Genomic DNA, 16995 nt, shown 5'->3' on the forward strand with positions numbered 1-16995 from the left:
GGGGCGGGGGGGGGGGTGGTGGTGGCTGGAATCTAGACGACTCCCGGCAGCCACCACACTGATAGTCCCCGGGACCAGTCCAAGGCTCAGGGTCATCCACGTGGGGCTCTCGGCCAACCCGCAGCCGTTCTCTGAGGCTCCTCACACAGCCACGGAGAGGAGAGGAGAGGAGAGGGGAGGGCTGGCCCCCCACCCCAAGACTGCCGGCAGCCCAGGGCCTCACCTGCAGGAGTAGAGGGGACATCGGGGCCGCTGACCGGAGGTTCCATGGGCCCAGGGTAGGGCGGTGGTGGGGGCTGCATATATCCCATGGCCCCGTCCATCATGGGGGGTCCCGGATAGAACTCTGCTCGGCAAGAGAGGGACAGGGGCCCAGTGAGCAGCCCAGCCCCTCCGCCGGCAGCTCCCGGGCCTCTCCGGCTCCTCTGTTAGTCCTGAAGCAGCTTGAAGAACAAGTCTGCCCTCTACGACCCCCTGGCCTGGGTGGGAGTGGTTAGTGGGTGGGCGGGGTGTGGGGTGGGCAGCAAAGGACACACTCACCAGGTGGGGGCGGTGGATAGGGGTAGCCAGGAGGGCAGGGGTACATTCCTTTGGAGACTGGCGGGGGAAAGACATAGGCCCCGCTGGGCATGTAAGAATACCCATAGGCTCCATTGGGGGCTTCACCTCGGGAGGCTATAAGTACAAGGGGAGAGAGAAATGAGCGTCGCCTACCGAGGGGGGCTGCGGGGTCCCCGGAATGTGCACAGCAGCCGTGCCTGACCCCGCCCCGTTCCGCTCCCCACCCACGCTGGAGCCGGCCTTGGTCAGGGAAGAAGTGAGGGGTCTGGATGGGGAGAGAGGTCAGAGCCAGGGCGGGGGAGGTCAAGAGCAGGGGGAGGGGTGGACAAAAAGACAGACGGACAGAAAAGAGAGGGAGGCTTGGGGATGGGGAGGCAGCTGGAGCTGGGGTGAGGCTGGGGGCGACGTGAGCATGTCTGCTGAACACAGCTTGGGGGTTTCAAGGGCTAACGGAGCTTAATGGTTGGGTTTCCTGTTTGTTTTCACGAGGCCACAGTAAAACGCCCTGGAGTCCAAAGAGCTTTGTCAAGATGTCCTACACCTGCTCCACACGGGGCAAAGCCAGCCGTCGAAGCACAGGCCAGAGGGATGCTAATTAGAAGTTTCCTTCCCAATGTCCAGCCCCGGGTGGTCCGGGGGCCCAGAGACTTCTCTCTCTCGAGTGCTTACAAAATCAGAATAAAAAGGAGACAAACTCAAATGCACAAACTAAACCCACGCATGTCAGTGTGTCCCTCGCCCCGGGGCTTTCAGAGCTTTGATACCTTGAGACGCCACCTGCAGCATCCGCTGTCCAAACTCGATGGCGCCCCCTGCCATGAAGGTCAACTTGTACGGCGCAGAGCCTTCCCAGCCACCTGGGAGGGGGACAGTGTGTCAGCAGCTCAGGAAAAGAACACGGGTGACCCCTCAAGAGACGGCTCTCTGTTCTCTTGGGGTCTCCGGCCAGTGGCCTGGTGGCCTGTGGGGCAAGGGCTGGCTCTGCAGTGCCCGCCTCCCGCCTGTGCCCCCTTCGCTCTTTGGAAGAGGCAGCTTTTCTCGGAACAAGCTTGTCATGGTGCCCCCAGCCGCGGAAGCCCCTCAGCCCTAGAGCCTCCCACCCCCACGAAGCAGCGTCCCTGGGGGCAGGCTCACTCAGCAACAAGGGACATTCAAGTTCAGAGCAGATCTCCCCTCCTGAGGGGCCTCAGGATGGACCCCTGGCCCCTCGAGCCTGGCTTCTGCCAGAGGGGAACCGCGAGCCCCTAGAGGCCAAGATTCGACCCGGCCGGGCGTGAGGGGGAGGCCAAGTTCAACAAAGAAGTCTCTCTGGTGTCTGCCCAAAAGCCGGCCACCAAGCAGGGCATCTCTGGTGGCAGAGGGACAGCTGGCTCTTCCTGGCTCTCGGGAAAAGGCCATTCCCAAGAACCTGATACCTAAAACGTGCACACCCTCCGCAGGTTACACGAAGCCATTCTAATCTTTCAGTGAGTTCGCCGATTTCGCTCTGAGAACGTGATCTGAGCTGCTGTCTTTAACACCAGCATCTCCTGGCTCCTGACAAAACCCACCTCTGCCGAACAACTGGCAGCCTGGGTGCTGGCCTCGGAAGCTGATCCGGAGCCAGGAGAGGACAGGGCGAGGGGGTGGGAAGGGTCCGAGGGCAGGCCTAGCAGCAGCGTGTCTGGAAGCTCCACCCGTGGCCCAGAGCCCCCATCACCCACCTCCAGCTTCTGCCTTCACCGTTCCCTTGATGTAGTTCGCACCAAACACAGGCTGCTTGATCTCGCAGTCCTTCATCAGATAAAACGGCATCATGAAGGACTGCATGGCATCCTTTCCTTTGGACAGAAAGATGACCTGCAGGGAGACAGGACGGGAGCCATCAGCGCCCACCCCTCGGCCTGGACCCTCTCCCCCATCCCCCAGCTAGCACTTCCTGTGCATGAGGACTCTGCTCCCAGCGTGGGCAGCCCCAGGGCGCTCTACACCAAGGAAGTTTCTAGAGAGCGCCTTGAATGTGAAAGGTCTGCGCCTTGAATGTGAAAGGTCTCACGTGCGGCCTGGCTGGAGGCCGAACGTGGGTGTTCATGAGAGAAAAGACTCGCCACTCACGGCAGAGGTGAGAGGGACAGACCGTTCTGGCATTTGAAGGGTGGCGAGGAGGTGGCGGATGCGGCGCAGACGCAAAGGGCGCTGCAGAGCTGGGGCAGAGGCAGGGGTGGGCAGAGCAGGGAGCTGTAACTGACGCCCACAGATCCGGGGCTGAGGGAGCGGCAGGAGGGGTTAGATCCTGGGAGAAGGGGGCTACCCAAACAGCAGCAAGTTTCCTGCCCCGCACTTGGACAACCCTCTGTTTTAAACCCGTGACTTCGGGGGGCACCTGGGTGGCTGAGTTGGTTAAGTGCCTGACTTCGGTTCAGGTCACGATCTCCTGGTTCGTGAGTTCGAGGCCCGGGCTGGGCTCTGTGCTCACAGCTTAGAGCCTGGATCCTGCTTTAGATTCTGTGTCTCCCTCTCTCTCTGCCCTTCCCCCACTCGTGCTGTCTCCCTTTCTCAAAAAATGAGTAGACACGAAGACAAAAACCTTTTTTTTTAAACCCGTGACTTTGATCTGTGACTGAAGATCGCAGAAAAGGGGTTTTCAGGCTCCCTTGTCTCTCTGCCAAGGCCCGCTGATAAAAACTTAAAGCTACGTCCCTCTTCTAACCATCTTTAAATCTAACTCTTGGTAGCTCCAGGCAGTGAACCTTTTTTCAAGAATGACCATTTGTCAGGGGCGCCTGGGTGGCTCAGTCGGCTAAGCATCTGACTTCGGCTCAGGTCATGATCTCATGGTTCGTAGGTTCGAGCCCCCGCGTCAGACTCTGTGCTGACAGCTAGCTCAGAGCCCGGAGCCTGTCTTCAGATTCTGTGTCTCCCTCTCTCGCTGACCCTCCCTTGCTCATGCTGTCTCTAGCTCTCTCTCAAAAATAAATAAAACATTAAAAAAACTAAAAAAAAAAGAAAAAAAAGAAAAGAAAAAAAAGAATGGCCACTTGTCTTTTTCTGGAAAGCTCTCAGAGCCGGCCTGGGTAATTCTCAGGCAGGGCCCATTCTGCAGTCTGGCACTTTTCGCTCTGCAGGGTGCTGCCGGGCTCTCTGCCCAGCCTGGAGGCGGTGGCCATGCTACTGTATCCTGTTTACCACTCTGGATGTACACAAAGGCCTCGTGGGCTACTCTGACGGAAATCAAACTAATAAGAGCCTCCTACTCCAGACCGAAGTCATCCCAGCAGCGGGGACAGACCCGTCGACAGCAACGGATCTGGACTTTGCACGGATTCAACGCCCTGGGTCAGTTCAGCTGCCCAGCCCGAGGGTTCTAGAATCCAAGAACATGTGACACAAACGTGTGGAGTGAAGAACGAACATTCACCAGGTTCAGAGGCCACTGGACTCACGAGGCTGACCTAAAACGCACATCAGCTTCCAGAAAACACGAGCTTTCAAACCAGCCGTCACACCGTGCAACTCACCCGGTAAGGGGTAAGGTAGACGGTGCCTTTCTTGGTCCCTCTGAAGGCCTCGGGCACGTTCTTCATGTCACTGAATGTAAGTTCCACATGATCGTAAGACATCAGGATGCTGGGATAAGAAATGAGGAAAAGCCCTGATGAGCCAGTTCGAAGTCATGATCTGTTCTCCCCAGGGACTGCACCCCCCTGGGAAGCAGGTGCCCAGCGTATTGAGTCTCTGTCTGACACTGCTGCAAGAAAACCATTAATACAGCCTTGGAAGGGAGGGCAAGGCAGAGGGCTGCAGAATTTCCCCAAGTCGCGAGCATCCCCCCCGCCCCCCCCCCAGGTAACCACACCAGGGGACCTGAGGGCTTTAAAGCCTTAACGCCATAATCCCCCTCCAATCAGGTTAGATTACCTGGGTTAACTCTCCCCTTTTCTTCTGAGTCCTTATTATAGGTGTTTTGTTTTTGTTGGTTTGTTTTTGAGTCCTAACACACAAACCCTCTAAGACACGGCTCTACGCACCCCCAAAGGGCTTACTTCAGGATTCTGTTAAACCTGGGTTTCCTGGGGTGTCAGACCACGAAGCCCGTGAGATGATGGTGCACGTGCATTTTTCTGGGAGAATCCGTGGCTTTGATCACTCTCAAAGGGATTCATGACTTCAAGAGCAAGGCTATTTTACACACGAAAACTTTAACACTAAACTTCAATTACTGTATATGCAATTCTTTGGGAAATGAGGCTGAAGCATCTTCTCAGACAAGGCACACTATTATTTAGCAGCACAGAGCTCTAAGCCAGGTAGGAGGCCCAGGCAGGATAGATACATTCTTGTCCCACAAGGTCCCACTGAGAAAAGAAGAAAGAAAAATAGTCCCAGGAGATGTTACCAAATGGCATCAAAAGTGTTTTTCCAGGCCCCAGACTGGCTCTCGCACAGACAGCCTACAAACTGGGAACAATGTGAGGTTTCTCGGATTATAAGATAATAAGATCCAAATTCACAGGGTTCCATTGGTCTTCTTCCTCCTTCTCCCAAACTTCACAACTTTCTTCACTGGGGAGGGGTGAGTGGGAAAGAGGACTGGTAGCAGAAAAGAGGAGAACTCAGAGAAAAGAGGTCATTACCAAGAACAGGCTGGTCCAGCAGACCTGAGCAGGTAAGAAGGAAGGGAAGTCGGTATTCTGAGGCTGGGGGCACCCCAGGCTTTCTCCTGACTCATCAAGCATTCCTAGGTGCCGGCCTTAGCAGGCTACAAGGCTCTGGTCCCACCAAGTCTCTTCTGGTGACTCAGGCTTCTCCCTAAACGCCATCTGCCTTCCAAAGGCATTTCAGACACAGCATAGCTCTACCAAAGCTAGGCGATCTAATTCTCAGCGCCCAAGGAGCCAGAGAAAAGCCACTGGGAAGTCCAGAGATGGGGAGGGGAGACAGAACTGATTGGAGGGGTGGGAAGAAAGAACTCTTAAGTTGGGAGACCCCGCTTCTGGGGAGTAAGGCAAGTCAACAGGCATTCAAAAGTAAGAGGCAAGGACGGACACGGTGCCGGGAATTGTGTTAGACATTTGACAAACGCTACTATTTAACCGCACCTCTGGACCTCAGTTTCGCATCTTTTCGGAAACTCAGCAGTTTGAGAATATACTGAAAGGCTACACACTGGTAGTTAAGCCTACTGACGCTTGAGTAAAGACGCTTTTCCTGGAATCCCATATTGGTTATTTACAGCTCTGCGACCTCAGGCAAGTTACTCAACTTCTCCGTGCCTCAGTTTCCCTACGTGTAAAACGTGTATAACAGTATGATATGCCGCGCAGTACTTGCGTGTTAAATAAGAGAGGAGAGGAGCAGGGGCTGACACTTAGTAAACGTCCAATAAACGGCAATTATTTTTGTCTAGGGCTCCTCTCATCTCTTGAAGTCATCGACTCTGGGAAGGGGGCTCAAGAACGACCCCGGGGCCCTGCCTGTCTCCCCAAGCCCTGTCCCCGTCCAGCCGCCCCACCCCCATCCCAGGGCTAATCTGGACTTCCCGGCCGCACCGCCTGGACCGGCCCTCCTCCCGCCGGCCCCGCCTCCAGCCGTTACCCCTCCTCCCCACCGCACCCCATCAGTTTCCCCTCTTCACGGGCTTATCCCCGACTGCCCACGGACCACCGCCCACGCCTTCAAACCCCGGCCTCCGTTCCTCCAGGATCCTTCCGCAGTGTTTTCACCTCTCTGTGTTGTTGACGATCACTCCGCCGCCCTCCGAGTGATTCTTGTTGAGCGCCATAGTCTCTCGGAGAAGGGTCCCGAGACTCCCAACGCAGTGCGCTTGCGCCTCTCCAGCCCCCGCCCCTAGTGGCGTCGTTCGTATTAGAGTCAGCCAATCACAGCTCTTGCGCGGAGGCTGTCCCAACCACCTGATCTCGAGCGTCACGTGGTCATAGTTTACTCACTCTCCCCTCCCCTCCAAGATTCGCCTGCATCATAAACAAGCTGAAGACTACAATTCCCAGAAGGCAACGCTCCTTCAATCAGCGATCTCTACGCTAGTGGAAGGATGTATTGTGGAACTTGTAGTCTCCCAGACCGTAGGCTTGGATTGACTTCCCTTATTGCATAATAACTAATTGGTCTGCGCATTCCGCACTCTCCATCCCGTCCCCAGAGAGACCCGGAATAAGCAGTTGGGTACTTCACGGGGGACTTTATCATAAAAGCCCTCAGCTCAAAAGTGCATACTTACCTAATGGGGGCATGAGAAGCGCAACCTGGTGTGGGGAACGCCGAACGGTCACTTGCTGGCGCACCTCTATTCACTCCTCATGTATGGAGCCCCGAGTCTGACTTTGCCCCCCGGTTAAGGTAGTCTCCAGCCTTGTAAATGAATGCAGGACCCAGTTCCAGAACATGGTGGGCGGGCAGGCAGAGAGGAGCCAGGAAAAACTTCATCTATGTCTTGAAGTCAGACCCAGACTCTCTGAGTTTGGGGGTGACAATGTGCGTATGGGGAGAAGGGCTCGGTGCCCGGACCCGATGCCTTCACCAACCCCACTGCCCGGGCGGTAGCAATGCCCACCTCCGGGCCGCTTCCACCGAGGCTGGCCTCGCGGTGGCGCTGCTCCCTCTAGAATGTTCTAGCTTTCAGTTGCTCCAGCCCAGCAGCGTCCCAGCTGAAAGATTTAAACAAGGCAGTAATTGAATGGAACTGGGCGTAAGGCAGCCTCATTATATGGCTTGCAAAATAGAGCTGACTCATTTCAGCTTAGGACCGAGCACTGGGCAGCTGTAGTTTTTATGTAAACTACCACCACCTCTGGGTTGATCTTTAAGGGGGAAGCCGGGGGGGGGTCCCACGTGATGGTGGTGGTGCATCAATTTTACAGGATCAGAGTTTGATTTTATTTATATATTGTTTAAAGTTTATATTTGAGGGGAGCCTGGGTGGATTAGTTGGTTAAGCCTCCGACTTTCGCTTAGGTCATGATCTCGCGGTTCGTGGGTTCGAGNGTTTATTTTTGAGAGAGAGAGAAGCCCAGGCAGGCCCTTCACTGTCAGCACAGAGCCTGATTGTGGGGCTCGATCCCATGAATTGTGAAATCATGACCTGAGCCAAAATCAAGTGTTGGAAACTCAACTGACTGAGCCGCCCAGGTGCCCCTGACCTTCTGCGAGGTCTTACGCAGAAGCAGGTGGGACCTTGCAGGACTAGGGCAAGAATTTCTGCCATGATGGACCGTGATATAATCTGCCCCAGCAGTTACATTAATTTTGGCACATACAGTCTATGCAGCTGTTTAAAAACAAAACAAAAAAAACTGAAGGCAAATTCTATGTGCAGATACAGAAAAATTGTCAGTTTGTTAAGTACAAGCTGGTGTATAATCGCTTCTCAGCCTTTTCGCTAAAATCAAGTGTAAGTACAAACTGGTGCATGAATATGCTTTTAAAAAAAAGAAAAGAAAAAAAGCTTCTGTTTGTACTAAAATTAGGATCTAGATGTAGATCTAAATTTTCCAGAAAGTTGGATGCCTGGGTGGCTCACTTGGTTAAGTGTCAGACTTCAGCTCGGGTCATGATTTCACAGTCCATGAGTTCGAGGCCCATGTTTGGCTCTGAGCTGACAGCTCTGGAACCTACTTCAGATTCTGTGTCTCCCTCTCTCTGTTCCCTCCCTGCTTACACTCTTGTCTCCTCCTCTCTCTTAAAAACAAATAAACCTTAAAAAAAAGAAAATTTCTGGAAAGAACCAGCAGACATTGTTTTTTTGGCTTATCCCACTGAGGCATGACTCTGGGCAATCAGGGCAGGCTGGTGACTCTGTATTTATTGTCTACTCTGTTGTAATGTTTCATTGTTCATTGTGCACATTCTCAGTATTAATAACAAATTTCAAAACGAAAGTGAAAATCCACCCAGTAAAGGGTATGTAAGAATGGCAGCTTCCAGGACCATAAAAGGGAAGGTGGGAACCAGTACCTTCCCACCCCCACCCTCTGCGAAACTTGGCTGCTCACAAAGTCAACTGCAGGTTTTGTGGGGCCTAAAGCTTTTGCAGGCCTTGTTTGAGAACTAAAATACACAATCAGGAAAACGCAGTATGTGGCCATCGTTAGGCCTCCTGACAGGAGAGGAAATGTGTTGAAGAGGAAGTCAGAGTGGAGACGAGATAGCAGGCTCAGTTGAGTCCAGCTTTGATGTCCAAATTTTGCAAATTTAATAAAAATATACGACTATGGGGGCACCCGGCTGGCTTAGTCAGTAGCACATGCGATGATGCTTGGGTCTTGGGGTTGTGAGTTCGAGTCCCACGTTGGGTGTGGAGATGGCTTGGAAACAAAATCTTTAAAAATAAATACAATCTTTAAATAGAATAATAATAAAATAAACACACGACATATAAACATATTAGAATCTCCCAGCTGTGAAAGGGGTCAGTGGCTTCTAGTTCCCACGCTGAGAGGCTCAAGGGCAATTCATAGCTGAACTGAGTTCGCAGCAAAGTGCCGCCTGTCTGGGTCCAAGTGTCAGAACTCACACTTCCACCTTCAAGTCCATACAGGCTCTGCTTGTTTCCGGAAAAGATAGCTCTTTGCTGAGTTGTGATCCCTCCTAATCTCGAGTGAGGTTTTTTTTTACCAGAGGGGCGCTTTCTTGTGTGGTGTGCTAAGCAGGGGCCCAAGTATGCCCAGCATACTGCTCCCTTCACCCTGGGACAGCCCGGTGGGGGCCAGGGTGACTGGTCCAGGGGCCCAGTCACCTCTGCAGCCCCACGAAGCATCACGCAGTTGTCCCAGTGAGCAGAACAAATCCCATTTGTACTGAACAAATAATCATTCTCTATCTGAGCCATAACATTACAAAGTTTGGGAAACAGTTTACCACATGGTGGCTCTATTTTTATTTATTTATCTTAACCCCTACCCCACAGTAAGAGAAACATTTAGGAGCACCTGGGTGGCTCAGTCAGTTGAGCGTCCAACATTGGTCCAGGTCATAATCTCAAGGTTTGTGAGTTCAAGCCCTGCATGGGGCTCACTGCTGTTTGTTGGCACAGAGCCTGCTTTGGAGCCTCTGTTCTCCCCCCACCCCCTGCCCTTCCCTCCCTCTCTCTCTCTTTCAAAAATGAAAGAAAAAGAAATACATTTTATATCAGGATGAAGTACACACAGATGTGTATTTTATAAGTGCAGCTGAAAGAGGAAAAACCTGTTTGGGACCAAAAGAGTAAAAATCAGCTCAGACTGAAGCAGAAAAGACCAGCCCAGCAGTCAGGCAGGGAGGAGGGACACAGATAAAGGCTACAGCAAAGCAAGCAGAAAACATGGGTTTCTCCCAAGGTCATGCAGTGGTTATGAGCCTGACGATTCCCTCTCGGTGACTGCTGCTTTCTTATCAGGATACCCCTAGACAGGCTTTGTAATTCCCAAGGATTAGTGGGTGAGCCCCAGATCCAGGCTGCAGGGGGAGGGGCAGAGAAAGAGGAGAGAATCCCAAGCAGGGATCTCACCATTAGCACATGGAACCCTGCCGGACGTGGGGCTCGATCCCCCGAACCATGAGATCATGACCTGAGCTGAAATGAAGAGCCAGACGCTTAACCAACTGAGCCAGCCACGCACCCCCACTGGGCCCCTGACTGAAGACAGCTGGGTGGGTAGGTGGGTAACCAATTTCCCGGAACGAATCTTAATGCTATTGAAATTTGTCTATAAAAATGGCTTAAGCCATTTTATCATGAGTGCTATCTTTTTCCCTCCCCCCAGAAGGAGATAGAATTACATCAGCTAAAAACAAAATACAAAAAGCAAAATTCTGATTTTCCCTAGACCAGCTCTGGGACTATTTTTCTGTTTTGATGTACTCTGAAATTTTCTATTTAATTTTGTAATTTAAAAAAATTGCTCTGGTGCTCAGGTGGCTCAGTCGGTTAAGCGCCGACTTCGGCTCAGGCCATGATCTCACAGTTCCTGAGTTCAAGCCCGGCGTCGGGCTCTGTGCCGACAGCTCGGAGCCTGGAGCCTGCTTCAGTTTTTGTGTCTCCCTCTCTCTCTGCCCCTCCCCTGCTTGTGTTCTATCTTTCAAAAATAATCAAGGGGCGCCTGGGTGGCTTAGTCAGTTAAGCGGCCGACTTTCGCTTAGGTTATGATCTCGCGGTTCATGGGTTCGAGCCTCGCGTCGGGCTCTGTGCTGACTGCCGGCTCAGAGCCTGGAGCCTATTTCAGAGTCTGTGTCTCCCTCTCTCTCTGACCCTCCCCTGCTCACGCTGTCTCTCTCTCCTAGAAATAAAAAATAAATAAAAAATAAACATTAAAAATTTTTTCAGTTAAAAAAATTGCTAATTGCTATGCACTAAATTGAGTATGCAATCTTCAGCTTGAAAACCCCTGTTCCAGAAGAAAGGATGAGGGTGGGAGTAGGTGGAATGAGAGGAGGAGAGAAGGCGAGGGGAGGGCTGGAGTGGAGGATGGCAACCCCCCACCCCCACCGCGGGGGCCTGCAGCTCCTGAAGCTGATAAGCTGTCTCATATTTAGGATTCCCAAACCAGGATGCTAAAGGGCTGCATCAGTGTGATTTAGGTTAAGTCTCAGCCTCTTTGCAGGGCTGAGCAGTTGTTCAGTTTTTCTTCACTCTTCACGTGGTAGCCGTGAGTGAGTCTCTCAGCCAAGAGGGTAAACAAGCCTTCCTGCTCCCAGGGTGGGCTTATGGGTTCTCTGACAGATGTTGTCAGTGCTGGCTGAGCGCAGAAGTTCCGCATCCTTCTAAGAAAAAGAGGCCCACTGTGTGCAGCTGGGGCCGGGAGAGCTGGAGGGCGGGAGAGGGCACATGGCTGGAGCTGCAGAGGGGACGGGGTACTTCCCAGAGCCCAGGGGCAGAAGCGGAGTTTGGGGGGTCCTCTAGAGTTAACCCACTTGCCCTGCTCGCATTTGCCAGTCCCAAGAGGTGGGGTGTGGCTGCTGAGAGCAGGGGTGCGGAACAAAAAGGACTGTGGTTTGGGGTTGTCAAAGGGTCCAGTCAGAAGACGAACCACAGCAGCTATGGGACCAGAGAGCACTTACTGTGAAGAAGAGAAACAGGTAGAAAGGTGGGCGTGTCACTGTACACTTAGGTAGCGAGGTAACTGAAAAGGTTAAGCAAAGGATGCCAAGGTGTCCCGGAAGTGGACGGAGCCGCCACCACTAGTGAAGAAGACTTCCTGTGATGTTGGGGAGCCCCAAACCCCCAGGAAGTGCCGTTTCCTTCTCCTCCTGGAGCCCTGCATGCTCTCTCGCGCCCCCTGTTGGCAGAGCGCGCTGGAAGCCGATGCTGGACACATGGGGCCCCTAGAGGCCCAACCCCAGCATCCAGAAGTGTTATGGGTTGAATTGTGTCTTCCCCAGATTCATATGTTGAAACCTTAGCCCCTAGTACCTCAGAACATGACCTTAAGTGGAAGTCGGGTTTTTGCGGATATAATTAGTTAAGATGAGGTAATGAGGGTGGGCTCTAATCCAGTGGACTGTTGTTCTTATAAAAAGGGGAAATTTGGACACAGTCAGGCACACAGGGAAAGCCATGTGAAGATGAAGGCAGAGTTCTACAGGCCAAAGATTGCCAAATAGTATCAGCAAACCGCCAGAAGTCAGAGGCCTTGTGTACAGATTCTCTCTCGCAGCCTCCTAAGGAACTAAATCTGCCAAGACCTTGATTTCAAACGCTGGCCTTGAGAACAGTGAGACAAGAGTTTCTGTAGTTGATTTTATTTTTTTAATATTTTTAAAAATTTTTTTAACATTTATTCATTTTAGAGAGAGAGAGAGAGAGAGAGAGCGAGAGGGAGACCCAGAATCCGAAGCAGGCTCCAGGCTTCGAGCTGTCAGCACAGAGCCCGACGTGGGGCTCGAACCCACGAACCATGAGATCATGACCTGAGCCGAAGTTGGATGCTTAACTGACTGAGGCACCCAGGCACCCCCAGTTTCTGTAGTTTAAGCCGCCTACTTTGTGGTACTTTCTCTAGCAAACTGCTACAGTGGGTTTGAGGCAGGAAAACAATTGGGCACCATCCTCAACCCTTGCTTGGCCCAGGGGAGAAAAGGCTCGCCATACCAGGACCACCTGGGCTCAGACAGCGGGCATCTCAAGAGCTGTCCCTGCGGAGAGAAGATTCTCAACCCACGGAGAAGCTCTCCTATCCAGTGGCACCACGTAAATCCCAGATTATTGTGCTCAAGGACAAAGACCACCGCCACCCCTCCAAGCATGCCTGGGGTTGAATATCTTACCCTCTTGGCAAAGGATAGCTCATCATCAAATGTTATGTGATGTAGGAAAAATACAGTTCTTGTACCCGAGTGTTGAACAAATTCATGCTTAATATACCAGTTCTTTCACTCAGCCAGTTGTCATCTTTCAAACAAGCCAGTGAGAGAAAGACTCTTGGTAACCTTCAACTTCCGGTCACCACTGGTTGGGTAGGCCACGAGGTCGGTGTGGCCGCTGCCACGTGAGGGGCTGGTAACTGAGCTATTCTGGGCAGGTCATTTTGACTGTGGGTATTTCAGTAACAAAAGTTCCTTGCTCCTCCATCAGAAGGCAGAGCCAGGGCCCATCTGGGGCTATTTCTGGTTGCTATGGAGATGAGCCCCACCCCAAGTTCCCAGCCCAGACCTCCCTGCTCTGTCAAGTTCAATCTTCCCAGATGCAGCTGCAAGGCCTGTTCTTTTTTTTTTTTTAATGTTTTATTTATTTCTGAGACAGAGAGAGACACAGCGTGAGCAGGGGAGGGCCAGAGAGAGAGGGAGACACAGAATCTGAAGCAGGCTCCAGGCTCCCAGCTGTCAGCACAAAGCCCAACGCGGGGCCCGAACCCATGAACCGTGAGATAATGACCTGAGCCGAAGTTGGATGCTCAACCGACTGAGCCACCCAGCTGCCCCTGCAAGGCCTGTTCTGAGCAGTCCCTGCTGTAGCAGCGTTTACCTAAGCCTCCCGCTGTCCGTTCCCCACTTCTGTGCCTCTGAAGCCCTGGAAAATCATGGGCACCACCTCTGAAGGTGTCCCCACCCCAGCGCAGAGGAGCCACGCCTGGAAGGACCCCTCTGATGGAGGAGACTCAGGGAGAAGAGAGACCAAGAGAGGCTGTTGTGGATGTGGGCCCCTCCCTGCTATTCTGGGTGCTCCTTCCCAGGGCTGGGGAGGCTCCTGTCCTTCCTCCTGGAAAGATGCGAGGTGGGGCATCCTTAGTCCCTCTCATCTGCTTTTCCCTCCTTAAACCCACTTCTCACCTAAATAACAAAGTGATTTTATTCTATTTTAATTTTATTATTTAAAAAATAACTTTATTTTTAAATATTTATTTTATGTTTTATTTATTTCTGAGAGAGAGAGAGCGAGAGCAGGGGAGGGTCAGAGAGAGAGGGAGACACAGAATCTGAAACAGGCTCCAGACTCCGAGCTAGCTGTCAGCACAGAGCCCGACACGGGGCTCGAACCCACGAACCGTGAGATCATGACCTGAGCCGAAGTCAGACACGTAACCGGCTGACCCACCCAGGCACCCCTATTTATTTTTGAGAGAGAGCATAAGTGGGGAAGGGGCAGAGAGAGACGGGGACAGAGGATCCGAAGTGGGCTCTGCGCGGACAGCAGACACCCCAACGCGGGGCTCAAACTCACAAACTGTGAGATCATGACCTCAGCCGAAGTCGGACGCTTAACCGACTGAGCCGCCCAGGCGCCCCCGGAGTGATTTTAGGCTTTCCGATCTGATTGNGAACTCACAAACTGTGAGATCATGACCGCAGCCGAAGTCGGACGCTTAACCAACTGAGCCGCCCAGGCGCCCCCGGAGTGATTTTAGGCTTTCCGATCTGATTGCATTGCTTCTCCGTGTGACATCCTGACTTGGCTTCCCAGTACTCCCAGCAAAAGCCCAGAATCATCTCTGCCCTGGCAGATCTGGCTGGTCTGCCTCATCCTGTTCCCTACTCTTATTGCACTTCTGGCCCAGAGTGCTCAGGCCAGCGCCTCCCCCCCGCCCCCCATACTTGCTCTCCTTGTCCTTGGCCTTCAGACCTCTGCTGTCCCTCCAGGAAGGTCATCCCTGGAAATGCCCGTCCCCAGCCCTGTAAGGGTCCCTTCTCATGGCCACTGTCCTTTTCTTTTTATTCTGTCTCTGGGAAGCTTCTGTTTTGTTCTGTTTGTTTTCATTGTATCCTAGGGGAGGCAGAACTTTCCCTCTGCCTTCTTAGGGGCTCTAGCTGGACCTGAGAATCAGGTTGACATCAGACAGATTAACAGGAGAAAAAGCAGCAGACTTTAATTGTGTACGTATGCAGGAGCCTTCACGGGCTTAGGCCTAAGTGCTCATACACTAGGTTGGACGAAGAGGAGTAATTGTGGAAACGAAGGGCAAAGGAAGTGACGAGTTATTTTAACAAGGCTGGTTTGTACAGATGTCCCTAGGCCTCAACACCCCCTCCCTGGTGATAAGAATGTTTTTTTCTTCCTGGTGTAGGGAGAGCATCTTTCATGTGGGAGTTTTATCTCCTCTTTTCAGGAAGAAACAGGGAGGTCAGAATGCCCTTCCGGCATCTGCTGTTTTTTGTCTCATTAGCAGAGGAGGCGTGTTCTGGCCCCTCTCAGCGGTCAAATACACATAAAATGTATTGTTCGGGGGCGCTTGGCTGGCTCAGTTGGAAGAGCGTGTGAGTCTTGATCCCTGGGTCCTGAGTGTGAGCGCCACGTTGTGGGTAGAGTTTACTTTAAAAAAATTTACTGTTGGGGCGCCTGGGTGGCTCAGTCAGTTAAGGGTCCAACTTCGGCTCAGATCATGATCTCACGGTTCGTGGGTTCGAGCCCCACGTTGGGCTCTGTGCTGACAGCTTGGAGCCTGGAGCCTGTTTCAGATCCTGTGTCTGCCTCTCCTCTGCTCACACTCTGTCTCACTCTCAAAATAAAGTTTTAAAAAATTGAAAAAAATTTTACTGTTTTAATCATTCTAAGGCCGAGATTTGGTGGCATTCAGTACACTGTTGTGCAGTCATCATCACTTTCCATCTCCGGAACCTCTTCATCGTCCCACACTGAAACTGTCCCCAGTAAATGCTAACTCCTCCCTCCCCCCCTTTAGGAACCCCGTATAAACAGAATCATATAAGATTTCTCCTTTCATTGGGGCGCCTGGGTGGCTCAGTCGGTTAAGAATCCAACTTCGGCTCAGGTCATGATCTCACGGTTCATGGGTTCGAGTCCCACGTTGGGCTCTGTGCTGACAGCTAGCTCAGAGCTTGGAGCCTGCTTCAGATTCTGTGTCTCCCTCTCTCTGACCCTCCCCTGCTTACGCTCTTTCTCTCTCAGATATAAATAAAACATTAAAAAAATTAAAAAAAAAAAAGATTTGTCCTTTCACTTTTGGTTTATTTCACTTAGTGTAATGTCTTCAAGTTTCATCCACGTTGTAGCAAGGTTCAGAATTTCCTTCCATTTGAAGGCTGAATAATATTCCATTATATGTACAAACCACATTTTGATTATCGGTTCATCTGCGGATGGACACTTGGAAGGCTTCCACCATTTGGTTATCGTGAAAAACTGCTAGGAGTATGGGTGTCTAAGTATCTGGCCAAGTCCCTGTGTTCAGTTCTTTTGGGTGTCTCCCAAGAGCCGGGGTCACTGCCCTTGTCCCCTGTAGTCACAAACAGTTATCGTTTGTGAGGTTCCTATGAGAGCTGGGGCGTCTCTGTTTAGGTCACTCACCCCTGTCTCCCTAGCACTGAGCACAGCGCCCCACACTGAATAAATATTGTTAAGTGAGCGAGTGAAAGTTTCCAATCTTAGTGAGTGGGACATGATGCAGTGGCCTGGCAGACTCAAGTCTGGGCTAATCATAGCTCCCGAAGAACAGATCTGGGGATCCCCCAAGGATTCACAAATCCCCCAAGAGCACTGATTTTACTCGATTATGCTGGGGAGTAATAACAACAGGAAATACTACTACTATAATAGCACTTACTGAAATCTCACCATGCCAGGGCTTGTACCACTTTCTCTAAATTATCTTTTAATCTTCAAAACTGCTATGCAGTTCCACTCTCATCCCTATTTTACAATGAGGAAACCCAGGCGTGGAGGGGCTAAGTACCTGCCCAATGCCAACAGTTAAGAAATGATTGAAGGGGTTGGGGCGCCTGGGTGGCTTAGTCGGTTAAGTGTCCAACTTTCACTTAGGTCACGATCTCGCGGTTCGTGGGTTCGAGCCCCGCGTCGGGCTCTGTGCTGACTGCCAGCTCAGAGCCTGGAACCCATTTCGGAGTCTGTGTCTCCCTCTCTCTCTGACCCTCCCCTGCTCATGCTGTCTCTCTCTCTCTCCCTCCTAGAAATAAATAAAAAATATTAAAAAAAAAAAAAAAGAAATGGCTTTCTGAGGGACACGTGGATAGTTAAGTAGGTTGAGCATCCAGCTTTGGCTCAGGTCAATA

The 16995-nt window shown here is 52.0% G+C and overlaps 1 protein-coding gene and 1 long non-coding RNA gene across 3 annotated transcripts in view; both read right to left on the bottom strand.

Moving 5' to 3' along the window:
* Positions 1-6389, bottom strand: part of WBP2 (WW domain binding protein 2) — a 7079-nt gene extending 690 nt beyond the window's left edge. Inside the window, exons 1-6 of one of the 2 annotated variants that reach the window (XM_077754670.1) lie at positions 6264-6387; positions 4059-4167; positions 2265-2400; positions 1326-1418; positions 541-675; positions 224-346 (exon numbers count right to left, since the gene is read on the bottom strand). In XM_077754670.1, the coding sequence (XP_077610796.1) occupies positions 224-346; positions 541-675; positions 1326-1418; positions 2265-2400; positions 4059-4167; positions 6264-6322 (655 nt within the window). In that variant the 5' untranslated portion in view covers positions 6323-6387. Of the gene's footprint in view, positions 1-223; positions 347-540; positions 676-1325; positions 1419-2264; positions 2401-4058; positions 4168-6263 lie in introns of both variants that reach the window. The other variant, XM_077754677.1, reaches the window with a different exon arrangement.
* A 2352-nt stretch (positions 6390-8741) lies between these two features.
* The window catches only part of LOC144225593 (uncharacterized), a 12075-nt gene continuing 3821 nt past the window's right edge, over positions 8742-16995 (bottom strand). Inside the window, exon 4 of the long non-coding RNA XR_013333349.1 lies at positions 8742-8875. This is a non-coding gene — a long non-coding RNA (uncharacterized LOC144225593). The remainder of the gene's footprint in view (positions 8876-16995) is intronic.

The sequence above is a fragment of the Crocuta crocuta genome, unplaced genomic scaffold (genome assembly GCF_008692635.1).
Source record: "Crocuta crocuta isolate KB4526 unplaced genomic scaffold, BGI_CrCroc_1.0 scaffold50, whole genome shotgun sequence".
Taxonomy (NCBI): domain Eukaryota; kingdom Metazoa; phylum Chordata; class Mammalia; order Carnivora; family Hyaenidae; genus Crocuta; species Crocuta crocuta.